Source organism: Tympanuchus pallidicinctus, unplaced genomic scaffold (genome assembly GCF_026119805.1).
Source record: "Tympanuchus pallidicinctus isolate F22 unplaced genomic scaffold, pur_lepc_1.0 scaffold5, whole genome shotgun sequence".
NCBI lineage: Eukaryota > Metazoa > Chordata > Aves > Galliformes > Phasianidae > Tympanuchus > Tympanuchus pallidicinctus.
Genome location: NW_026294769.1, coordinates 17,771,830 through 17,798,473, shown reverse-complemented (window position 1 = coordinate 17,798,473; position 26,644 = coordinate 17,771,830). Strand labels below are relative to the sequence as shown.

General features: G+C 38.1%; 2 protein-coding genes across 8 annotated transcripts in view; both read right to left on the bottom strand.

The window, feature by feature from the left end:
* TEX10 (testis expressed 10) overlaps window positions 1-3,876 on the bottom strand; it is a 54,068-nt gene extending 50,192 nt beyond the window's left edge. Inside the window, exon 1 of the mRNA XM_052704140.1 lies at window positions 3,674-3,876. Coding sequence (XP_052560100.1) covers window positions 3,674-3,865 — 192 coding nt within the window. The 5' untranslated portion in view covers window positions 3,866-3,876. The remainder of the gene's footprint in view (window positions 1-3,673) is intronic.
* On the bottom strand, window positions 964-26,403 carry LOC128091161 (uncharacterized). Of its 7 annotated transcripts, none has more exons than XM_052704145.1 (18): window positions 26,297-26,403; window positions 25,859-25,936; window positions 22,518-22,586; window positions 22,095-22,125; window positions 20,410-20,469; window positions 19,886-19,966; window positions 19,038-19,174; window positions 17,421-17,543; window positions 15,954-15,996; window positions 14,715-14,834; window positions 13,784-13,916; window positions 12,428-12,473; window positions 12,075-12,134; window positions 10,184-10,291; window positions 8,448-8,544; window positions 7,259-7,459; window positions 4,597-4,717; window positions 964-3,809 (listed from the first exon to the last, which is right to left on the bottom strand). In XM_052704145.1, exons 2-17 carry the CDS (start codon window positions 25,907-25,909, stop codon window positions 4,638-4,640), a joined length of 1,440 nt encoding a protein of 479 aa, XP_052560105.1. In that variant the 5' UTR covers window positions 25,910-25,936; window positions 26,297-26,403; the 3' UTR covers window positions 964-3,809; window positions 4,597-4,637. The 7 variants fall into 7 exon arrangements, 6 of the variants coding, with proteins under 6 accessions (XP_052560105.1, XP_052560107.1, XP_052560108.1 ...); XM_052704147.1 differs by having other exon boundaries at window positions 964-2,332; XM_052704148.1 differs by having other exon boundaries at window positions 4,634-4,717.
* Window positions 26,404-26,644: the final 241 nt, after the last annotated feature.

Genomic DNA, 26,644 nt, shown 5'->3' with positions numbered 1-26,644 from the left:
GCCCCCGAGAGCCTGCCCGGAAACGGCCGCCCACGTGAGCGGCGGCGGACAGCGCGCGCGGCAACAGACAGCGCGCACTTCCTCTCAGGGGCGCCCCCTGCCGCCACGGAGGTCCACCCAACTCGCTTCTTCAAGCGAAAACGATTCATTTTTGGGTTATTGCTTTGTTGCGTGTGGTTCTTTGTAGTGTTAGCTTTCTTGCTATCACTAAGATCGGAAGCAATTGTTGTTTTTGTTTTTGTTTTTTGCGAAATAAGCATTTTATAGCACTTTTTTTTTTTTTTTTTTCTAAACAAGGGTTCATCTTCAGGAGTACACTCAGAAGTTTTTGCTTACACCAGCCCCATAAAGTTCTCAAAGACATTTTCAACTTTGCAGCGACACATAATTTCAAGCAGGAAATAGACTTATTTTGCAGTCAGCTGCAGAAATGGTCTTCAAGCAGTCTGCAGGTCCCTCTCTGCCTTCTTCTCTGACCACAGTAGTCAATCCCACCTCAATGCAACTCAATCAGGTCGCTGAAGTAATTACATTACACTGTCCCAATTTGATCCTACATCAGCTACAAGTAAAACAGCACTGAAAGCATTCAGCACGCAAATTCTCACTTAATTACCAGAATCTGAGCTCTCTTGGCTCAGACTTCAAATTTGTACTACATACTAGGATCGCTTTCACACCTTTCTAAGCTCAGCAACTCTAGCTTTTGAGTTGTATCTCATTCTGGCTTCCATCCTTCACTATTTACCATTTTGGGAAGCAAAGTCTTCACACAGTAATGGGGAGATGCTGGGTTATGAGTGTCTCTCTTACCTCCTGCCACTATGTACTCTGAATCTTTATAGGAAGTGCTAGAGGTCATTTAAAAACTTGTTCTATTATTTTTCATTCTACCTGCAGTGACAGAAGGTAGGTGTTAACAAGTATACTAAAAAGAATATTTTCAATGAAACATTAACAATATTGTGCTCCATGAGAATATTTTTAATTATGTTTCTAAAATGAACTTAGGTAGTAACATTTCCTCTCACAAAAAAAAAAAAAAAAAAAAAAAAAAAAAAAAAAAAAAAACCAGTATTTGCATTTACAAAGTAGAAAAATACTTAGAAGAGTAATTTCAGTGAAGGCAAGGCAGTCACTATTAGCATTTCAGGTTTCACATATAGTACCATACCCTCAGACATACTGTATGCATTATGTACATTGATACCTAGATCAAATTCACAAGATGGCCTGCTGCTTCAAAAGGGATAACCAATTCATTACTGAGAAAGACAGTCCTAGAAAAAACAGGAAGAAAAACAAGAGGAAACTAGCAATAGAATGAGACATTGGCTTTAAATTGTGCCAGGGTAGGTTGAGGTTGGATATTAGGCAACATTTATTCTCAGAAAGAGTGGTAATGCATCAGAACAGGTTGCCCACGGAGGTGGCGAAGTCACCATTCCTGGAGGTGTTCAAGAGAGGTCTACATGTGGCACTGAGTGTCATGGTTTAGTGGGCAGGGTGGGGATGGGTTGGTGGTTGGACTTCTTTTCCAACCTTAAATGATTCTATTCTATAAGAGCAGAACGTTTCCAGAACTATAACAGAGCTCATTATAACCTATACCTACTAAGCCTTCTGTTGCACAGTCAAAATTTTCCATTTCCTGTCAGTTCACCTGTGAATATCATTCTCTTTTCCAGTTTATACCTTCTAAGAGATGTTCTTCAATTTTGTTAAAGACAATTTCCCCAAAGCTCTCTGATGCCTCAGTACAATATGGTGAACTAGCATAAAGCTGAAAGAAAAATCAGTTCCCACTTGGTGTAATTTTTCTTGTGTCTCAGCGGTATTGTAACAATCAATGTATAACATCATATACAGTCAGTAACATTCCTTAAGTATCATTGATACAGTGCCTTTTTTTTTCCTTCTCTTTTAAACCACACAATTCTGGCACAAGTTAGATGTTATCCTTAAAAATAGGTTCTGGAATAGGTATACAGTTCTATTTTTGGAGTAGGTATACAGTTTTCTGTTAGTGTGAGAACATACCAAGCCATCACAAAACATAGGCAGACAGAACAAACAAAATAATCTAGCTCTTTTAGAGCCTGTATTTGCACCAGAAAAGAAAGCTTTAAAGGGAGATTAATTGTACAACTGAATGTGCTAGGTTAGACATTCTTTCCAAAAACATTTCCAGAAGAATACACTTAGTCATTTTTACATTTGCTATTTTGTCTTTGAGAAGTACTGGCACTCTGCAGCACATCATTCAAACCATTCTATATCAGTGTGCTACGGATTCAGAAGTCTTTCCATTTTCAGCATGTGCTTAATGGACCTGAGGAAAAAGAAATGCTTAAATCCAAGGAATTTCCCCTTAATTTTATTTCCAGTAGGAAGGATTTCACAGCAAGTGAAAAAAGAAGCTGTTCCAAAGATGGCCATTTACAATATCTCTTATCTATTATTTTAATTAATAGAACGTTTTACACTATGAAAACAAAATCATGAAGCTGCTATTATTGCAGATACTTTAGGAAATTATTTGTATTCCATGTAAATTCTAAGATGCTTTTACTGATCAAGCACATCTTCATCAAGTAGACATGAACACTGTCCCTTTTTATAGTGAAAACAAGAGCTACATTTCCACCTGTTTCTGATGAGAACATATTTAAAGGCATTCCAGAGATTTTTCATTATTACTTTAAAGCAGTAATTGTTTTGTGTTTTCTTTAACTGTCAATGAACTGTTTTCATTCCTAACTAACCATACACCTTAACTGCTGCTTTCTTTGTTACCTTATTTTTCATAGCATCTTGCATTCCAGGATGCGAAGATGTGAAAACACAAAGATGAGGACTCTCAATTTCATCCAGATGTCCAAAAACAGTAAGTTAACATTAAAAGGTTTGTTTGCAATCTGGCTCCACCATGCCTGTATCAGGCCAGCTTTTGACTGCAATGCTGAAGAATTTTAATTAGAAGCAATGAATGCTACTCAGGAAGCAAAACTGACCCACACAATTTAATTTTTTTAAATTCTTTCCCCCATACATAAGTCTGTAACCATCCAAAACATTTTTCTATCATCCTACAAAATTAATAGCAGCTAACATACAGAATCTCTGTCTATATACAGTAAAAAAAAAAACTATAACTATAGGTTAAAAAAAAAAAAAGCAAAAAAAACCCCTCACTTTAAAAGAACATGAATTGAAAGACAGTATAAGCCAGCTTTCACTTCATGCTTACAGTGGTAAAATAAGAGAAGACAAAAGATTCTTTCACTACCAAGTCAGCATTTCGTAAGTATAGTCTGGTTACATCTCTTGAAATATATCTGTGAATTTGCAAACAAGTCAACCTCTGCTGAGTTTGCTAACACTTCCAGTTAACTCCTCTCCAAAAGTTACCTATAATCCATGCACCTAACTCGGAATTGAACTGACAGCACTGTTTTGTTGTAGTTTTTAATCTTTATCGAAAAACAGGAGACCAATTCATAATCTTTACATGGGAGGATACCCCTAATTTCAATAGCCTTTCAGTATGGCCTTGCAGCCACAGGGGATAATTTGACTGTTTGCTGTAGGATGCATTTGTACTGCTGACTGCTGTAGTGGAAGAGAAGGTTATTAGTAGTCAACACAGATTCATGCTTGACCAATCTGGTACCTTTCTATGATGTAGATGGGCAGACGGGGGAGAGCAGTGGAGAGGAGCACTACAGAGGAGCTGGGTGTCCTGGTGGACAGCAAGCTGGCCATGAGCCAAGCAGTATGTCCTTGTGGTCAAGGAGGCCAATGGGATCCTGAGGTACATGAAAAAGAGTATGGTCAGCAAATCAAGGAAGGCTCTCCTTTCCATCTGCTCTGCCCTGGTGAGGCCACATCTGGAGTATTATACCCAGTTCTGGGTTCTCCAAGAAAGACAGGGAACTTCTGGAGAGAGTCCAGTGGAGAGACACAAAGGTGATAAGGACCGGGAGCATTTCCCTTATGGGAAAGGCTGAGAGACCTGGGACTGTTCAGCCTAGAGAAGAAAAAACTAAGGGGGACCTTAACAACACTTATAAATATCCAAAGGACAGGAGTCAAGTGAGTGGGGCCAGGCTCCTTTCAGTGGTGCCCAGAAACAGAACAAGGGGCAGTGGGCACAAACTGGAACACAGGGAATTCCAAACAAACATGAAGGTGACAGAACACTGGAGAGGTTGTGGAGTCTTTTTCTCTGGAGATATTCAAGACCCATCTGCATGACTTCCTGTGAAACCTATTGTAGGGAACTGCTTTAGTAGACTAGATGACCTCCAGATGTCCCTTCCAACCTCTACAATTCTGTGATTAACTCTTACAAAGAGCCTTAAGAAAAGATCAGACCGCTAATATGCAGTATGTAAAGATATTTAGGAAAGTAACGGCTACTCATTTAAAAACAGAGGCCAATGTGAAAGGAAACAACATTAAATTTAACTTTTCCATATAGAATAATAAGAATTTCAAAACCAAATTATTAATTAGAACATCATACAGTATTTGGATATAGCAAAATCAGCTACATTGAGTTCATATTAAGCAAAAGAATGATTTAAAACTTACAGAAAGTAAACAGTGCAATATTAACTCTGCTAACTACCATGTCAGTGTGTGCTGCCATTGCTTGGTCTTCTCAGAGTCCCACTTTCAGTCAGGATCTTCACAACATTTGGAATATCCATTCCTTTGTTAAAGGTAAAGCAAAAAAAAAAAAAAAAAAAGGAAAAAGAAACTAAATGTTTTGATAATACAATATTTAAAAGCACAAGTAATAGTAAAACATTTAGACTGATGACATGAGTTTGGAGCCCTTATTAAGTGAGAAATACACTGTTACTAACCAAAATGCACTACATAATTGCCTAGAAACTGTAAACCATATACCTATGAACAGCTGCACTGTTTCAGTTAAGGGTATGTCTATCCTCCTCAAGTCTGTTACTGACTTTCAAAGATAACAGAATCACAGAATGGTTTGGGCTGGAAGGGACCTTTAAGATCACCTAGTTCCAACCCCCTGCTATAGGCAGGGACACCCTCCCTCCAGACCAGCTTGCTCAAAGCCCCATCCAGCCTGGCCTTCACTGCTTGCAGGGAGGGGGCATCCACAGCCTCACTGGGCAACCTGTTCCAGTGCCTCATCACTCTCACAGTGATGAATTTCTTCCTAATATCTAATCTAAATCTACCCTCTTACAATTTAAAACTATTTCCCCTTGTCCTGTCACTGCCTCTACAGTTGTTACTTAGGAAGGCATTACCATAAGTGCTCTGTTTTATCACTGTACCAGTAAGACAATGGCCTCTCCAGAGTACAAGCAAGAAGTTTATATTGCTCTGATGAAAGTGATGGCCATTACTTCGGGGGAGGGAGGAAAGTAGCATAAGAAACACAGGGACAGCTCAAGTGGTAAGAACCACACAGTGATCAGTGGCACAAAACACTAAGGGAAGAATAAGAACAGGGCAAGTATGTCTGAAATCTGGTGGATTGTAAGAAAATTACATTCTCCCAGCCTCAGTCCTTCTTTAGAGCAGGCAATTTCCAAGTCTGCTATGACAGACTTTTCAGTATTGCTTGGTGGCTCTCACATTGTCTGACTCAGGTGACATTTTAATAACCACAGCATCCATAGATCATCCACCTACTGCATGAAGACCACGTTGAAATTGGGTTCTCTCTATACTCTAAGTTTAGGAATCTGTTATTTCCTATGTCTTTTGATCCATAATTGCTATTTCCACCCATGCATGATTTTAAAGATCACTTATAACTTCAGTAATCTCTTTTCCAGGTGAAAAGCAGTTCTAGTTTTCTATTGTTTCTTATTTAGAAAATGTTCCCATATCTTGCTGCCTTCTCTAAACCTTTGCAGCTCTACAGTCCTTGATATGATGTAAGGGAAATGGAACTGCATGTTCTATTCCAGATACATACAAAGCATGTGTATACACAACAACAAAATAATGACTCTCATCTTACTTTTCACTCTTTCCTTAATTCTTTATACTCAGTTTGTTCTTCTGATTAGTAAGTTGTTATTCCCACTCCCTAATGAGGAGTATTTTAACTTCTTCAGTCAATCAACACTTTAAATGCTTTGAATAATCACAAAATTTTGTCATCCAGATACTCATCCTTTTTCCAGGTCACTGAAACAGCAAAGAGATTAAGTACAGGACCACAGTTCTACTGGGACCTCCTCATTTGCTATCTGTTTATTTTTTAAAGAATGCAAACACTTCCTTCTTTTCCCATAGCCACTTAGTTCTGTTTGAAACCTCTGATCTATCAAAAATATCTATGAAAAGCTGCCTGGAATTCCAAACTGACTGTATGAACTGGATAATCTTATCTGACTCCTTTGCTGTCCCATTTCAAACATCTGCAGGAAGTCTATATGGACGAATTTTCTTCTTCATCTCTAACACCATCACTCTGAGTGGATCATTTATCCAGGTGCTCACTAAATTCCACCCTGCTTTTCTAAATAGTTTCTATTCACCTCTCCAACAGAAGGTGGTATTTTCAAAGACCTCCTAGATCCCTGTACTGCCTCTGCACAAAACAGAATTAACTTTCTCAGCAGCCCATGTGGTGCTGTGTTTTGGATTTGTAGCTAAAACAATGTTGATAATACGGCAGTGTAATTGCTCTTGCTAAAGACAGCTTTCACAAATGCCAAGGTTTTCCCATTTTTTCTCCTCTCACTATACTTCCACTGAGTAGGCTGAGGGTTGGCAAGAGATTGAGAATGGACACAACCAGGACAGCTTCCCCGACCTGGCCATAGTGATATCCCACACCATCCAACATCATGCTCAGCAATAAAAATGGGTGGAGATGAGCTGGGGGATGTTGCTCCTTTCCCCCACCCCCTTCTGTCACTTAAGAAACTGTCTCAAAATGCCTACATTGATTTACCAGTTATCACATAAATGAGATTCATTTTTTACCTAATAAAAGTATACTTGATTTTAGTTTACTATTTTTTACCCTGAGGATGTTACTGTGCATGAATGAAAAAACAATTAGAAAAAAAAGTCTGTGTTTAACATCTATGTGAAGGGGCAGCCTAAACTGGCTCCTGTAAAAATTAAAAGGGAAAAAGCCTGCCCAATATCTCAAAGTTCTTTGCCCTATATAATTATTAATGTTTCACAGAGCTAAAATTGTTATGTACATTCTCATACACGTTTGTGTCTTCAAGTATACATGAAATACCTCTGAAAGCTGGATTTGTAGCTGCTATTTTGTGTAGAGTAGCAGTAACTTCCTCAACATTCATATTTCTCACACTGTTCAAAAATTCAGCGGTGACGTTGTTCTCATATGCTGTGTCCAAAGAGCCAGTTGAAAAGTTTTGCAGTTCATCTTCCTCATTTATTGATAAGGACTTTTTAGCCGATCGGCTGCTTGAATTGTCTTAAAGAAAAAAAAAAAAAATACTGTTTTTCAGCTTGATTCTGAAGGCTCTTCATTACTGTTATCCAAATAGAGCTTTTCAAAACAAACATTTCCAGTCTAGCATAGCAGCATCATCATTAATAAGGCTTGCATTCAACTTCATTAATAACATTTTCACACAACCGAAGAGTCCGAAATGATTTCCATTTACAGCAAATCCTGAAGGAACATAGGTGGCCTATGGTGAAAGGTTGGTGAAAACTCCTTGTGTTATCACTTACAAAAAGCAACTAAGAGTTCAAATTCTTTCATGTTGCAAGTAATTGCAATTTTTATTATTAGCACTGTATTAACTGAGGTCTCAAAAGTTCAGCTTTACAGAAAACTGCCACTGTATAGAAAAAAAAATGATACAAAATAGATACACTAGTACTCTGGGCATTTTTATCTCCAAATTTAGGACAGTAATTCCAATCATACTATGTGAAAAGTAATAATTTCTTTATATTGAGAAGGAAATCCTCTCACAGAAATCCAAGATTTTTTTTTTTAAGGCTTACCAGAAGCACTGAAGTCAGGCAGTGGAAACATGCAAATATTAAACAAAACTTTCCATAACTTTGTTTATGCTACCATCTTGCTTGGACTAGACCAGCATTAAGCCTCTTCTCCACCAAAAACAGAAAAAGATGTGCCAAAAAGACCAAACAAAACAAAAGAGCTATACTTTGATAGCCTCTTTAGAAAGAGCTGCTTTTAGGAAAATAAGAACTGATCACACAATTAGAGTAAGATGAATGCTTATTAATAGGCTGCCTTTTCTATACGTCTGTAGAGTATGAAAAAAAAAAACCCAAAACTATTAATCTAAATTACTTGGCTTTATTCTGCTTTTAAGCTCTACTTTAAGAGAAGCAGAAAATAAAAGCAGTTTTCTGGAATTTAATCTTAACTAGTGTTCTAATATTTAGATTAAAGCAATTTAAGAGTGTTATGCTAACATTACCAGTATCAGAATCACTAATATCTGCCGAAGTCAGCTCAGATTGTTCTGTAGAACGTTCCAATGCTTCTTCTCCATTACATTCATTATCTAAGAGGTCCTACAAGTTTGAAAAAAGTTGTGTTCAGCACTTCATCAAAATAAAACCCTAAAATGACAAAATGCTACACTTTAGTGACCACAAAAACAGATGAGACATCACAAATTTGAAAAACAAAAAAGTTATTTGAAAATAACGTAGCTGGCATTGAACTTCTATGCACACATTTCTCATGGCATCTGTCTATATCTAAAAAACACTATGTATTGCCAATTGTTGCTTATGGAACCAATTCTCAGCCTGCTAGATTAAAAAAGCAAGTATTTTAAACTCCAAAGACAATAAATAAATAAATAAATAAATAAATAAATGTCTGTTGAAAGAAGTTCAGGAAATGGAAGTGTTTTCTAGGGTCAATTTATTTTATTTTTCTATAGCTATTGGGCTAGAAGTTACACTTCAAAACAATCAAGTTCTAACTGAAGTATCAGATTTTGCCCTCTTTACATATGAACATAAAAATCTTCTATGAAAGAACAGCAGGCATAAGATGAACGTAAATTTATTAAGGAAGTTAAAATGAGTAAATAATAGGAATTACAGGCATGAAATTCATCTTGGAGAAGTACTGCCTTTTTGAGGCAGCAAGAAAGTAGTAAAGATAGAATATCACAAGGAAAGAAACATTGCAATAGCATTCTGAACTAATTAAGGCTTTTGATGACAAAGCAAAACAACTGCCATACACTTTTTTTTTTTCCTGAATCATATCCTCTCTGATTCTCGACAACTTGTTTGGCTGATACTTATGTGGCATTTTCCTCTTAGTCTCTCCTTTCTAAATAAAAAAGTAGTTATACAGCTGGAGTACCAGGAGTAGCTGCTGTGGCAAAGGAAAATTTTGTTTGACTCTGAAATTCCATCAGAAAAGTCAAGAGGCAAAAAGGGCATGGTTTCCAATCACAGATATGTTCAATGGATTACCAACAAGAGGACAGTTCCTACCATCCCTCTTGGATGTCAGTGTGGAGTCTGAATGTTACAATTTCATGTAATACGAATGGAAGAAACATGGGATACAAATGATTACCACAACAAACTCAGAGAAGAATTCAAGACACTTTCATATTGCGCTTATTTAAAGACAAGTCAGTCAAAAGCAAGAACAGAACAGCAGGAGGGACTGGGTTTCTGATAATAGAGCAAGAAAGAGAACTCAAAAGGAACAGCCTAAGAGTAGGAGCAAACCAAAAATTGTATAAGGAAGAAAACTGATATCAGTAATGTTAGATTATACATTAGTGAATGAAATGCAGGGCAAGGCTGGGAAAGGAAATATAGAACAAGATTGTCAGGGAGGTCAGAAGAGATGAGAAAACCAATGGTTGGGATTAAAAAGGAGTGAATTAGAAGAAAAACTTAGATGCAAGGGAAAGCATGGGAAATATGGGCTAAAATGCATTTTGGCTTCTTCACAAAATATTAATTTTAAAAGCACCTTTGAAGACAAGCACTGAGACTACTCAACTGAAAACCTGCAAGTTTATCCTGTCATGACTTCAAAAATTCTTCAAGCATAAAACAGTCAAAATTTTCAATGCATCTGCCATGACAATTTTAACTATAAGTAAATTATCTGTAATAACAAAAATGCCTCATCAGATGAATCTATAGATTTGAAGAACCAAAACCTCATTACTTTTTTTGATGCAGCTTGCTGACGATATTCCACCAATGCATCTGTGAGAGTCTGTGTGACTTTTAGGATAAAAGCAGCATCATCTTCATTCAGTATCTCAAAACTTTGCTGGAAAAAAAAAAATAAATAAATCACAACTCAAAAATGTTTTCCTTCAAAAGATACAAGTATCAGAACATATAAACAAATCCTCAAAGAACCATTTCACTTTTATATTTCTATCCTCCTGTCAGGTATGGCTGTAGTTACAAGGTAAATAAACTTTCTATTTCCCAGAAACCACAGTGGGAGGGAAGAAATGGGAGACGGTCCTAACAGAAGACTGCAGCAGCTATCCAAGACAATCATTTGAAAAGAAATAACCCTAGAATGTTCCTCGAAAAACATGCAGGAAAATGCTTTCCCTTATGCAGGAAAACCCTTTCCAGGTTTTGATCTCTTCTTGAGCTATTTGCATTTAAGTGAATGTATACAATTTCCTCCCTGAGGCCACATAGATTTTTCCTCACTTAAAAACTATGCAGTAAGAATAATCACCGAAAAAACTGGGAATTATTGCATGATATTGTGGGAATCAAATGTTGTTTCTGCATTAGAATTGGATATTATTTTTATTTCATGATCTCTGCTATCATAGTTTTTTTTGGGGGAGTCCTTCTACTTAACTTGGGGAAGATCTGATAGTTTACATCACTTATCCTCTAGATGAACCTTCCCAGGAATACACACTCCATATAGGTGTATATATATATATATATGCTGTCATACACACTGCAAGAATATCCTGCACCAGATCAAACCAGAGAACTAGTCATGGCCTGCCCGAGGAAGCGCCTGAAGAGACATCGGAAGGCCTGGCATCATCCCCCAGTGCTCTTTGTTTAAGAAGACTTTAAAGAAAATCACCACATCAATACAAGGAGAGCACGGGACATCTTGGAAACAACAGGATGGCTGCTGACTGACACCAGATAACAAATAAATTAACAAGTAAATAGCAAATGTAAACCTTCTGATAAGATTGTGAACCTGGAGTACCCAGCCAGAAACAGGGAAGGGGGGAGAAAACAGGGTATCAAGGCTGTCATGTTGTGTCCATAGGCGCACTCCTGCTTGCGGGGATGGCCGCCATTGCAATCGCGAATAAAATCTGCTTTTATCAGAGATACCGTCCTGACAAAAATTATTTGGATATTTCCAACAACATGAAGAACAAGTCCAGAAGATCATTAGAGAAGATTAAAGCAAAAATCAATAGAAACAGATAATGCAGTCTGTGAAAACAGGACTGTAAATGCTAACACTGCACAGTTTGCAGTCGCAATCCCAACAATTCTCCCCCTGTTGTCAGAGGACAATCATGCTAAGAAAGAAGATGCACTACTAGAAAGGTACAATCTTTACAGTTTTGCTTTTAAAAGGGAAACGTGTATAGATATACAGACACACATAGGTACACACACTATAAATACTGCTTGAATTGTCATGCAGTAGTTGACTCACACTAACTACTGTTAAAGATACACATCAAGTTCTTCGTGATGCTTTTAACAAAATCACCATTTCCACCACTTACCGCTCCTGATACGAATGTGTAAACAACACATTTTTGACAACTCAGAACTCAGCTGTTCTGCCAACTATTTTACAACCTGAAGAAATGGAATTTATTTATTTTTATTTTCTAAGTAAAACCACATTTCATCCCTTGAAAACAGCTTCTTCCCTTTGCTCCTATCTCAAATATTTTAGTAGCGCTAATTACCAACCAACTACTAGATAAGATCTTGATATTGACTAATTGCTAATCAAAATGAGTAATTTTTGAGCACTCAGCAATTCTGTGAGTTTTTCAAAAATGACATTGCAAGCCTTAAGACGTAATGCTTACCAGGTAACTCAGCAGTTCTTCCTGACTAGTGAATTCTTCAGCAGCTGCTGCAGATGCTTGCTGTTTAACATAAACAACATCTATTAGGTGCACTATTTAGAACTGAAATAATAATTATTATGGTTATTCTAGATGCTTGCTCTAATTTAATTGTGTGTGCTTGTACAGAAAAATGTGCTTTCACAACAAAACCTGAAAAAATATTTTTAAAGTTTTGCATAGTAACTCATGGGTAATTTGTTGTTGATAATATTATTAATTAGAATAAGCAAAAGCAAACAACATTGCCATATATTAATTATTATCCCAACTATGTGTAAACTGGAACAATCCATTAATGAAAAAATATTCACCTCAACTTCCTCGTTTTCTTCTTGCAGTTGTATATTGGTCTCACATCTTTGGATAGAAAACATATGCTATTTCTTTTGTTATATTAAATAATACACACAAACACTCACATGCACACACAGATTCTCCACATGGTTGATCTATCGAGCAATTGATAATCAGTTTAAATTATTGACACACTACACTTTGAAAGATGTCTCTGAAAGGTTATCGTTCCCTTGCATACATTTCAGAGGGCCCAGATATCAATATAAAGATTAAATATATATATATATATATGTAGCATTTTATAGAAATACTGGACATACAAAGACTGATCTGGCTTAAATTTATTAACCCGTATTTGCATGGTTCTGCAATTACAGCCTTCCAAGATCATGATCTCCAAGGATACCCACTGGTGCCTGGTGAAACCTAGATGTGAATGTCTGAGATATTATTAGCTCTCTGTATGGGAACTTGAGTCACGGCCTGAGCCACTGATTGAGCACCTGGGGAAAGGACCCAGTCAGCCCTGGGAGCACAGGTGAAGGCAATTCAGCTGTGTGACTGGAAGGGATGGAGCCTGGCTGCACCTCTCTTAGACCTCACTTAAGGGCTGACTGCTGCTGGGGAAGGATCTCTTTCTGGAGATCTCCCCTTGGTGAAGCTTTCTTCTGTGAACCTGGGCTGTTGTAACATGGGGGAGCCCTGCCCTTCTTTTATAGCACCTCTCTATTGCACTGGTCCTTCCATCATCACACCTTTGATGTAATGCTTTTCCTGTGATATTGATCTGTCTGTTCCTTGCTACACTCCTTATTTCTGATGTTTTTACAAACTGACTTACTCTCCAGATTAAGAGCTACTACGGTCCTTTCAAAACCTGACAAACATGAAGATTCAAAAACATGGATTTGAATTTGTTAATTAATCCTTTTCCTTAATGTCTGCCCCACAGCAAGGCAAGAGTCCTACAGAAAGACATTTTTCCTTTTACTGTGTAACAATAAATAAGCAGAAGGTGCCAGCTCTTCATGGCTGATAGATATGCAACCAGTTTAAAGTTAGGCAACAGAGGATTTTTAAATCACGAGGGGAATGTTCTTTAATTTGTAAAACAAAGTTTGTGTATTAAGAATAACACCGTTAAAAAGTAATCACGTCTAGAGGAAATATGGGGTAAATTTACATATTTTCAATTGAGAAGTGAAGCTTACAGCCATGCATACACTTTCAGAAGACGTGCATTCTACTACATTAGCATCCACTCATTCTTCTCAGTACACTCCATGCAAATCCACTGTAGACAGTCATCATCTAGAGCATTTCCCTTCGAGTAATTTAAGGAGTTCAGGATTTATCTGATTTTGTTTTACTTTTCAGAACTGCTGCCTTCTTCGGTGAGGTTGCCTTTAGTGCTTTCAACAGCCGTGTTAGTTCCAGCCTTCTCATCTGGTATTGCCTGTTCTTTCTGACAGTGTTCTTGCTCCTCTTGAGCATTCTTTTCTTCTAAAGGCAATAAAAACCTGTATAGTAACAGTCTTCCAAAATTCTAACTTAAATATTCCTTGCTTGGATTTTTTTTTTTAAAGCAATATTAATGAAATCTGAAGGTATAAATAATCTAAAGAAATAAAATCAAAACCAGAACCTAAATATCAAATACTTGTGCTTCGTGGCTGAACCAAGTCTATAATTCTGACCAGAAATATTCAGAATGAAAATAAATAAAATGCATTTAGATGGTAGCCCACTTCCCCCTCTGACATTAAGTTTACGACAAGCAGTATCTTCTGACATGGCAGGACTTCTTCCATTACATGGCATTCACTAATTTTAACACTTAATTCTGTTGTTTTCAAGAAAACATGTATTAGTCAGACATTTTACATGATCAAATATATACATATCTATTTTACTTTCTTTTTATTCTTCTTGTGCCCTAAACAGTCTGGCCTGCAGCTTGTCCCAGTTTTTTTGGTTTTTTTAATCCCGACACTCAAGAATGTTCAGTATGTTCAAAAAAGAACCTGGGCCCCTTGTTCCAAAAATAAAGGAAAAACAGTTAAAAGTTCTGCTTATGAATTCTGTTTCTGTTCTAACATAACCAGCTACAGCAATTTTAAGTAAACCTGGACAGTTTTCTTCACTAGGATTATTCTTTCTGCCTGCCAGACCTCAAACCCCACACGCTGTGTAAATACAACATCTACAGCAGAGCATTGCTATTAAAACCATAAACAAGTACATACTGAGTAAATTCATGCAGTGGTACAAGTTTAAAAAACAAAACCACTGTTCTCTGACCTTGAATCGGATCTGGCAATTTTCCATCCTTATTTTTACAGTCCATTCCTTCTTCATTACTAAGTGATGTATCCACATGCTGAACTTTAGCTTTTGATGGGCTATCATCTGCATTAGGATCTAAACAAACATGCTTGAAATGTAGCAAGACGGAGTTGATATAAGTTAAAAGAAAATTATTTATAGTAGTTCTGAAAGTTCACCTGAACTGTAACCAGCACTATTTCTGTGTATTACTAGCTATAAATACAAATAAGTTTGTATGCATTATTATGTGAAAACATGTAAGATACTAACTAAAAGCTTTAACTATTTTATACCCAGGCTATAACTACACACAGATCTCTTTCTTAAAAGAACTAAATACTATAAAACATAGTAGAATTCTATACCAGGTGCAAAATTAGACTCATTAACTGAAAGGATTCTGAGTAGGATTTAACTTATTTCAAAGCTCCTATCTAGATTTGAAATGGATAACTTTCCTCTTTAGAGCATGACACTGCTAATTGAGATTATGATAGAAATAATCTCCACATTACTTCCATATTTTATGATACAGTTTACATATTAATATGCATTAAGATTAGTACATTAGTTTTAATCCAAGTCTCCAAGCAAGTCCAAAAAACCAGAGTTGTGTAACAATTCTTATCCATTTCCTTCAACAGCACACAACTCCACTGTCTGTCCGCCCTTGTTGTGGACAGTTGTGGAATACTAAACTGAGTGGAGAAGTCTCACAGACACCATGTTCCTACAGCTTCCTGAGCACCAATGGCTGGTAGGACTGAAGGCTTTCTTCCACAGGTAAGAGACTTACTTACACCTGGCTTTTTGGACTGCTTGGTAAATGTACACATTGAGCGCCAGCCTACTCCTTTGCCTAGTTCCCCAAAAAGCCTGTAAGTAGCTACTACAATTGTTACCAGGTAAAAATATATATCTGTTTCTGCAAAATGAGGAAGACTTTTTAGTTTTTTGGATGAGGGGGACAATGGAAAGAAGGAGAGAGAATGCTGACATAAATAACAGGTCTCTCTAGTGGCTCATGGAGCAAAAAAAAAGCTGTTCATCTAACAAATTTTCAGTATAATACACCTTACAAAACACAGCTAACAACATTTCACATAAGCTCATTCTGACCAAACCTTTTGACCTGCCCTGAAATAAAGCTGTTTCAGAACAAGTTTACCCAAGTCAGAAATGTATGGGTTACATCCCAGTGAACACACTTACATTCTTGACATCTTTTCCTGATTACTGGAGCTTCTATAACAACCTAAAAATACAAATAATTATTTCAAATTATAAATTAAAATAATATCTATTTTAATATCTATTATAAATTAAAATAATATCTATTTTAATATCTATTTTAATATCTATTATAAATAATACTAGTAAAATAGTATTATAATTATTACAAATAAGACCCAGTTATGTTGGATATTTTGCAGATGAAATCATATGTATTGCATTAAATAGTTACTGTGTATTGGTTTGATCAGTAACATTAAACACAACAGTGTAAAACAATGAGTAGACATTCAAATAAAATATAAAATAGCTGGATTATGAAAGATCAAATCAAATAAAAATATCAAATACCAAATTAATAACAGGTTATGCACTCTATACTTCAAACTTCCTTAAACCAATGATGAACTTGTTATGGATGCAATTCAACTGTTCTGTTTTTAATGTGGGTTTTTTTTTTTTCAGAGACAATCTACAGCATATCTGTATTATATATAATTCTATATCCATCAAGAAAAATCTGAAAATAAACATATACATGTATATTATTTCCACAATCATGCCGGAGAAGTATTAATCACATTATGTCGGTTTGCTTGCAAACAATAATATCCTGCGTGCAAACAAATTCCATATGTAAGAATCTACAACTTTGCCAGAAGCCAGACCTTGCATAATTTAACAAGATTTTGGTCCTGTACAAAGACAATACTTATTAGCATTATTAGCTCTTGCCAAGAAGCACTGCTTAACAAGGATGCTGTTGACTGACACTGAAACCAGTACGAATTTAAGGCATAGCATAAAGACTGATAAGCATCTGAATCAAGTTTTTTTAAAACTTTATTGTGGTATAAACAACAACTGAAAGCAATATGAAGACATCTTCATAAGAACATGATTCTAACAGGACTGCCTCACAACAGTTTACACTCATGGTGCTCCTACGAGCACCATGCCTTTGCTGAGAACCTCAAACCCACCTGCAAACTTCCACTCCTTACTCACTTTTTAAAATCTGATTCTTTTGTCAACTGCCACAGGATGCTAACAAAGCAGAAACTCATTTGTGAAAATATAAAAAAGCAGTTTCCCAGCAACAATGAAACAAGTTATTTTGCACATGCAATTGGGAATTGATTACATATCAATATAAATATAGATATTCTGGATGTTGTGCTCCACACAGCTGTGTTTCTGTAGGCTCAGGTAGCTCAAATATTCTTTCAAACAAGAGAAATACTTATGATAAGAATGACCAGTAGAAAATTGCATCCAGGATACTCTCAAAAGTAATATTAAGAAGATAAAAGTGCTTCTAATAAATGTTAAAAGGAATTTTAAAAAGTTTTCCTACCATGCCAAGCATATCCACCCACTATAAAAGAAATAATTTTCAGTTTATTTATTTTTGTATACATTCTGGAATTTCTTAAAGAAATGTACCTTTAATTGTTTTCTTCCTTCCTTCTTCTCAATTGTTAATGCAACTTGCCTAACTTTTCTGTTCAGTTCAGAGCCTTTACCCTTAACTTCATCAGATTCTGCTATCTCAGGATAGTGTTGTTTCTAGATAAATAAGGAAATGGAAATCATGACGTCACACTTTATCCCATGCAACTTTTTCAAGCTTTGCAACAGCTAATGCTCATGGGAGAAAAATCTATTTGTGTGCATACAAAACAGAAAGTATTAAAATGTTTAAGTACATAATTGCAGAAAAACTGGGAGGACCAAAGCCAAATCTTCTGCTCAAAGCAGGCTCAACACTCAAATCTGAACTGGTTGCACAGAGCTTTGTCCATTTGCTCTTGAAAAGCACTGGAGACAGAGATTCCATGATTTTTCTGGTCTGTCTGCTCTGATATGTTTGACTGTCCTTGTAGTGAAAATCTTATGTCAGGCAGGAAATTTCCCTGCTTGAATTCACATTCCTGCCACACATCTCCACAAAGGGCTTGATTCTGTCTTATTAACAACCTCCTATGAGGTACTGAAGGACCAGATTCTCCTGTAGCTTTTTTTTCTCCAATCAGAACAAATCCAACTACCTCATCTTCTCCTCAAAGGAGGAGTGCTTCTCATCTTGGCAGCCCTCCACTTGCTCAACCTCATCAGTAACTTTCTTGTCTGCAGGAGCACAAACTGTATTCTAGATACGCCCTAAGAGATAACAAGAAATAATCACTTCCCTTCATCTACTGGCTGTGCCCTTGTTAGCAACACTGAGTTCACTGTTAACATCCATTGATGCCAAGGTACACTACTAAGTCATCTACAGATGGCCAAGGCCACAAGGACCTCTAATTCTTATTCAGAACTAGCCTGTCCCACTAAGGCTAATCCAGCCCAGGTACGAATTAAATATTATCTTTGCTGAAGCATTACTACTATGTTTTATAGTGTTTAAGAATATAACATAGATGCAGTAAGCTTCAGAACTGAAGGAAAACAGTTCAAAGCTAACAAGAAATACAAGAGCTAATTGCATGAAAACCATCAATACAAGTCTCACTGAGCATATCCAGCTGAGTTAATGAACAAGACCAGCATGATGTATAAGAAGATCATCATTGCAGAACCAGTGCAATATGTCTCATAACATTAGCTTCTGAAAGATGGAACAATTTTTTCATTGGTCCAGTTCTTTAAAATACATTTTAATATTTATAATATTAAATTAAATATTATTATATTTATAAATTTATCATATTAAATTAAATCACACTAAATTAAATATTATTAATTAAAAATCTACTTGTAGTCAATTACAGTGATGGATCTTGTTATTGGTGTTGCTGGCCAAACAAAGTAAAATGAGCTGACAATTCAGTGTCAGCAACTCCCAGGCATATATATTGTTGATGAGCTGAATTCCAAATCAATTTTTTAGAACATAAACTAATTTGCATGCTTACAGCATAAATACATAAAAGCTTTTATAAGAAAATAACAGCCTAAAAACATGTTTTTTTAATTAAAAGATACAATTTCCAATTTCTCTAGTTAAACAAAACAAAATCTACAACAACAAAACAAAAGTATTTTAAAGTAAAATCTTACCAGGTACGCCAGTCTGTGCTTGGAGCCACAAACATGCATGAACATGTTGCTCAGTCCTGTTTTACAGTGGCACAGTTGACACTCATAGAGAAAAGGAAAATTATCTTTTGATCGATATTCAATTATATAATTAAGTCCTGCATTGATTTATTAGAAAAAAAAAAAAAAGAAAGAAAGTTTGGAATTGTGATGTTTTTTGAAACAATGTGTTCCATATTTTGGACCTTAAGAAGCAAATAATCAGTGCTAGCTACAAAAGAATACTAAAGGAAACTGTCAATACTGCATGTCAAACACATGAATTTAGATTTTCAAAGCTACAAGTTATTCTATCTTCTGGCTGTCTTATCTTCTAGACTTTTTCAACAACAAAGACAGAAAATGTCTTTATCAAGATGCCTTATGTCTACCACACAGAACTTGACACAATGAAAAAAAAAAAATTAATAGAAACATTAAAAAAAAAAGGACTCAGAAAGGAATCTATTTCTCTGTACATTTTAATATATGCCCCTGTAGTTATTTTTCCTGTCCATTCCATTCTCCCCTTCCTCCTCAGGACGAGCCACTACATCAGAAAAAAAACAGAAAGAAACTGACTTAAATGAGTTTTACTATCATACCACCTTAGGTTTTTTCTAGACCACAAAAACATTCCATGTTAAATCCAGTAATGCAATAATGCTGTCACTAAGATGAGTCCCTGTCATACCATACCACTTTGCATCAATGTACACTCAGAAAAACTAGATAATGTATAATAAAGGCTTACATTTAAAAAAAGAGCCCAATATTCTTCAAAGATAAACATCATACAAGCAAGCAATTACACTATTGAAAACTCTCACCAAGTGCAGGTTCTGAATCTTTACATGTATTAAGCTGTTCTTCCAAGGTCTGTCCATGATACCTTTCTGGCTTAGCTTGCACTGTAAGATAAAATTGCTTTCATGTAATCTCACATTACAAACTCACCAGTCAGTCTTCATAGTCTCAAGTCAGGTCACAAAACTCCAAAATGAAATGAGGTCCTCACTCCAACCTCTGGCCCAGACAACACCTGCTAAGTAATTCACACATAAATGAATCCCTGCTTATAATGGGCCCTACATCACAAATCAAGTCAGCTATCAAGTAACATAACCCTAAAGTCCTATTTGCACTTTCTATAATATCGAGCTTGCAAGTATTGTTCTAAGTGTTATCATAAAATGCACTGCAGATCAGAAATAGAATTGATAGAAATGAACTCCAAATGACCTTCTGTGGTTCAGACAGCTGCACCTCAAAACATTTTCTTTTGCCTATTTCTTTTTTTTGTTTTTTTGGCGGGGGATGGTGGTAGGTATAGAAGGGCATTAAGCATTCTTACCGTAACCAGGAAGTTTCAGAGGTGCTTTCACTCGGTCCCCTGTACCACTTGCAGTTTTAACTAAAACACAAACCAAAACTAAACTAAAAAACCCACAAGTGAAAATTACAATGTGATGTTTTTAGCAAAAAAAAAAAAAGAAAAAAGAAAAAAAAGACAATACAGATTTATACCAAACAACAGCACGTGTCTTTATTAACACAATGAAGCAGGCAGAGGAAGACCATCTCAATCATTAGCTATCTCACAGCACAGGGATAAGCACATACCAGAAAATTAAATTCTTAGAGAGTGGCTTGAATTGTAAGTAATTTTGGCTGTAATTTAATTTACATAGAAGGCAATCTGCAACAAGGGAAAAGTCCGACTGATTCTCTGCAATGCAAATATCTCTTATTTTATAATTAACAAGCTTCAAGTCAAATTTCACGTCTTCTTAATCTAATACATCACAGCTGTTCGGTTTAAGTCCACTGAACTTGAGACAATTAAACCTCTTGCCTCCCAGAGTACTTGATTCAGCCCATAGCCATCCTACCTTTTTTAAAAGCTCTGCATCTATCTCCTCCCCAGCCAGATATTTTTTCCGTCTGCATATGGCACCTGATAGGAGCTGCAGAACCTTAGGAAAACTACAATAAAGCAACAAACTCATAATATGAGTTGTGCACTGTACAAAGCTGTAAATATATTTTGGTGCATCACAGAGTAGCAGAACATCTATAGCTAGGCCCTCGTTCCTAGTGGAACTAGACCAGCACATAAAAAACTGGAAAAGCTTTAATGATAAATTAAACCTATTAAAGTCCTTTGCTTCAGCTAATTATTAAGATCATAAAATCATAGAATGGTTTGGTTTGGAAGGGACCATTAAGATCACCCAGTTCAAACTCCCTGCTATAGGCAGGGACACCTCCCTTTCGACCAGGCTGCTCAGAGCCGCATCCAATGCTTCCAGGGGAGGAGGCATCCACAACCTCCCCAGGCAACCTGTTTCAGTGTCTCACCACCCTCACAGTAAAGAACTTCATCCTGATATCTAGTTTAAATCTGCCCTCTTCCAGCTCAAAATAATTTCCCCTTGTCCAGTCACTACCTGCCTTATAAGAAGTCTGTCCCCAGCTTTCCTGTATGCCTTTACAGGTACTGGCAGGCTACTATAAGCTCCCCCTGGAGCCTTCTCTTCTTTAGGCTGAAGAGCCCCATCTCCCCCAGCCTGTCCTTGTAGGATAGGTGCTCCATGCCTTTTCATCATCTTCATGGCCCTCTGGACCTGCTCCATGTCCTTTTAGCATTGGGGGCCCAGAACTGGACACAGCAATGAGGGGTTAATAAGCTCTTTTATAAACCAAATAAAAAGTGTGTGTTGAGCAGGTACATGGTTTGGGAAGCATGATTTTTTCAAATGTATTCTAAATCTTGAAGATCTCAAATTCTCTGATGTTTCTCAAAAATTAATGGAGGGGACCGTCAGTACTGCAGCCAATTAATCTTAATAAACTTATTTCGTATTATTATTTATTTTTTCCTGTAGGATAATACAGTTAAATCACTAAAGAACACAAGATAGGTCTCAAAGCACAAATCTCGAGAAAGGCTTTTTTTCCTTTTTGTTCCTCTGAATTGAGACAGGCTGAAAGGAACATCTATAAATAAAATAGGAAGTAAAAAAATCTTGCACTTACCAATGCCATGAGCCTTCAGGGCTTCTTCAACCTAAGCCATCAACCACCAATGAAGGAAAAAGTCACTCGTGATTCAAAAAATAGCAATGTTGAAGTTTCATTGTTAATAAAAGAAGTTAGATTAACACTAATCCTCTAGATTACCTCAAGAAAATTATGTTATACTCAAAAAAAGATAACTAGGCAAAAATAAGTACATTATTTAAATATTTCCATTCTGGACTTATTAACAGTCCTATATTCTCCAACATTCTGATGTTTTCTGTTTACTAATCCACAATACAAGGCACAAATTTTTATACACCTTTTCTGATATTATTAATGTACAAAAAAAAAAAAAAAAAGAAAGATTTCAAAGCCGTATTCTACTGTCAAGTAAATCTAGAAAATCTGACAGAAGGTGCAGTGAAGAACTGGCCTTACCTTCTTGTGCTTGAATCCAAGGAAGTGAGTCTGCAAGTTTAATGCGGAAGCACACCAGATTTTGCAAATCTAGGTTAAAGAGCAGAAGTATTTCTAGCACTGCACATAAGCCAGCAGAAAAAAAAAAAATAATGCTTTAGAACAAAAACACAAGTTCAAGGCTCTTAAATTGTCAGAAACTTTCAATCCATCTGCGGCATCTACAACTTCCTAACACTTAGCTCCTGACATGCCTATGACTCTTCATATTCCTGCTCCCTGAATCCTTTTAAAAGGATAGTTCTGTGTTCCTGATCTTCACTGAGCTGGCAAAAAAGTGACACAAGAGTAAACCAAAGTTGACTGCTTTATTGTAGAAAATCACCAGGTTTGCTGGGTCACACTACAGGGCGACTGTAAATGAGCAAAGAATTGAGTTGGGCTTGAGGAAAGGCAGGAGCCAAAGCACCTGAGAGATGTGGGTATGTGGCTTAACACTCAAAGTCTGGTGAGCACAGCGACAGGGTGAGGCCTGGGGTGAAACCAGAAGAGCAACCACACCTCTATATCAATCACTCCTACATTTCTTTAATTAACAACACAATAAGATTAATTAGTGTCCTTCAGCATAGGATATGTGACCCAGTCCTAACTCCTAGCATAAATCTAGTCCCTTTGGCAACAGTTTGTTGAGATGAGATGCTCTGTTTTCTTGAGCGGAATGATGAGTCCGACTGTGGAATATGGCCCAGACAGAGCCTGCTGAAGAAGGGGAGAGGTTGTGCAGGACTGGAGAATAGGTCAGGGTGTAGGTCCTGTAGCTGCCCTCTGATTGATAACAAGAACTGTCCCTTGCCATGCAGGTTGGATAAGGCTGTAAGCTACACCTCTGTTACACCATTCCCTCCAACTGCCTCCATTTACCTTATCTATGCCTAACCACGTACAGCCCGGTACTCAAGTCAAGGGCCTGAGTTATGACCAGAAGTTATCAAGGAAAAGTAAAGTGCCACCTCTGGCAAAAACATGGCAACCATAAAACCCTGCGATAATTAACCTAGGAACAATCCTTCACATTTTAGGGAACTGAAAACGGGGTATTAAGGAACCAATGGAAATTGAACCAAAGGAAGAATGGAAGTTCTCCGCTTTTCAGCAAAGTCAACCCCTGCTTATATCTCATGTATGCAACAGCTTCCTCAGAATTTGATAAATTGCTTTGGTGCACTTGATCCGTGTCAGTGAAGTGCACCATAGTCACTGTCTTTTTGCTGGGTACAACAAACCAGAGATTGGGGTGGGAAACTCACTCATTCTTCTTTCCCCATTGGCAGGCACATCTCTTTTAGCAAGGACTTGCACTTCTGTTACTTTGCAGATGATACCCAGGTGAATTGTTAATACAGCTTAATTAACATCTAGCCTTAAGATATTTAGCATGAATGCAGCTAGTGTATTTATCAACAGCACTACTGAATCTGCTTAATACATTGCCTATATAAACTATCAACCACTCAACTTTGCAAATCTGTTTCAGTAAAAACCCCTGAGAGGTTTTAACAGGCCTTTGCTGTTTACTGACTCTGGTCAGGGCAGTACATGATCCTTTGGACAAAACTGATTGACCAAGTCTGGGATTAAGATTGGGCCTAGCTGCATCCAGACTCCTCTCAGAGAAGGAACTTAAAAAGCAAAGGGGGACCTTTGTGAGACTTGTGATGCAACAGAAGAGCTTCCCCAACTAACCAAGCATCATATATTTGTTTATATACCTGTCCTCTTAAGCACAGAGATCTATTTTGGAAAGGCAACTCCTATTACAACTCCTTGAACATCATTAATAGCAATAAGCGATTTTAAACTAAGAAATGATGCTTGCGTTAACATGTTCTGTATTTGTAGAACACGTAGCAGCAAGACCTCACAGTTATTGTTACTTGAGATTCTGAATTTCATAGCAGTCTCTGAAAATATTAACTGTTCAAGTTTGGAAAAATAGTGCAACCTTTAAACTTGTAAGCTTGTAAGGATCACATAAAGTGAACAATATGGAAAACACACAGAAAATGCAAGAACATTAAAAAATGCTACTCAGGAAATCTGATGTGGGTTACAAATGGAAATACTTCATAACTGAGTAGAAGAGAGGCAAACCAGCAACCTAGCACTGCCAGAAGCCAGAGTGAACACAGCTATTGTTTTCACTGGTATTTGCAAGGAGTAGAGCTGGCACGGGAATTGAAAATCCCTTGTCTGATTTGAATTCAAACCAACAAACCTCAGCAAGTTTTTTCAAGATACTAAGAAATGGCAAATACATTTGTAACGAGGAAAGATAACAGCAAGATAACCTGCATCACCAAGCTTTAGCTAGAAGCTAAAGACACTTTAGTCTCTCATTTACTGCCCGACCCCATGTACTACATGCACTCCTAGCAGGACATCTTTACAGAATCACAGAATATCCCCAGATGGAAGGGACGTGTAAGGATCATTGCGTCCATCTCCTGGCTCCACACAGGAACAGATTAGGTTGTAGATGCCCCATCCCTGGAGGTGTTCAAGCCAGGTTGGATGGGGCACTGGGCAGCCTGGTCAAGTATTAAATGGGGAGGTTGGTGGCCCTGTCTGTGGCAGGGGGGTTGGAGATTCATGATTCTTGAGGTCCCTTCCAACCATGGCCATTCTGTGATTCTGTGAACACTCAAATCTCAAGCCTTATGTCTGAGAGTGATGTCCAAATGCTCCTTGAACTCCAGCAGCCTGGGACTGTGCCCACTGCCCTGGGCAGCCTGTTCCATGCCCACCACCCTCTGGTGAAGAAACTTTTACTAAGGCCTAAACTGACCCCCTGATGCAGCTTCATGCCATTCCCTTGGGTTCTGTCATTGGTCAGCTACAAATCTCCTCCTCAAAAACAAATTCACCACATAAACAGGAAATACTACAGGGGGTCAGTTTCAGGAAGCCCATTGCTAGCAGCAAGTAAACACAAGGAACATGGGCATTGCAATGCAGCACTGTCCTGAAGACCCCACCAGTTGTACTAAATCACTGATCTACACTGATTTTCACCAGGCAATGCATGCCAGCCTTCAGCCAATGACTGTGTACTAGCATCAAGACGTTTCCTTCCAAGAGAGGAAGTAAGTGAGGAAAGAAGTATCCGTTTCAAAACATGATCAAAGATTTCCAAGAAGAAAAATAAGCAAACACAACCTACTGCTTCTGCACCAATTTTGTTCAAGATTACAAAAAAAAAATAGGAAACAGAACTCAGAACACTGCATACCCTGTTCGGTTCAATTTTGTCTAGCACAGTTACATGGCATTCATTACAGTTCTCAGCGAGCAATACTTACATTGCAGTAGAAAGGGTTCACCTGCTTCTTTACCTCCGCCTCGAGATCCATAGCTGCCCTTTAGGTGACACAGGAGCTCTGGGAAGACTACAGAAAGACGGCAAGCTGTTATTTCAGCGCCAGGAAACCATCCGCTCCGCGCCTCCGAGCCTTACGCATATTCCAATTTTAACTCGTCCTCAGCGGCATTAAGCCCCTAAACCTCCGGCCTAACGGCGGTATTTTTAGCTCGAATGCCACGGAAAGAAGCAGTTCTTCCCCCGAAGCTTCCTTTGAGCGGCACAAAGCCCCCAGAAGGTCACGCGCGCCCTCGAAGCAGAACAAAGCCGAACTACTCCCAGCGTCCCCACGTTCCTCGAGGCCGAGAGGCGGCTCCAGAGCTCGAGAGGTCTCGGCCACGCTTCCTGGTGGGGACGGTGCCCGGGACCCCGGTCTTACCGCCGGCCCGACGGCGCCTGCAACCGGTGCGGCGCGGCCGCCTCCTCCCGCGGGGCCGCTCGCGCTCAGGCGGCGGCCGGGCCCCGGCTCACCGCCTCCCCCGGCGGCCGCTGGGAGCGCTGCTGAACGGCCGCCGGGCGCTGTCGGAGGTAAAGCCCGGCCAGGGGCCGAGCTCCAGCGTGGCGTGAGGCGTGAGGCGCTGGGGTGTAGCCGGGTTGCGAGCCCCCTCGGCGCCTTGCGGCAGCGCCGCGCCTTCCCCGCGCCGCGCCTCCTCGCCGCCCCGTAGGGCCGCCGGCTTGCCCCGCGGGGCCGGGCCCGCTGCCCGCTTCCTCCGGGGAGAAGGCGATC

Excerpts from the sequence above, each read along its gene's own strand:
- LOC128091161 (XM_052704145.1), bottom strand. The coding sequence starts at position 25,909 with ATGGATCTCGAGGCGGAGGTAAAGAAGCAGGTGAACCCTTTCTACTGC. Across the intron at positions 17,544-19,037 it reads AGCACAGACTGGCGTACCTG|AAACAACACTATCCTGAGAT; the intron begins GTAAGATTTTAC and ends TTATTTATCTAG. Across the intron at positions 14,835-15,953 it reads CAGGAAAAGATGTCAAGAAT|ATCCTAATGCAGATGATAGC; the intron begins GTAAGTGTGTTC and ends ATGTTTGTTTAG.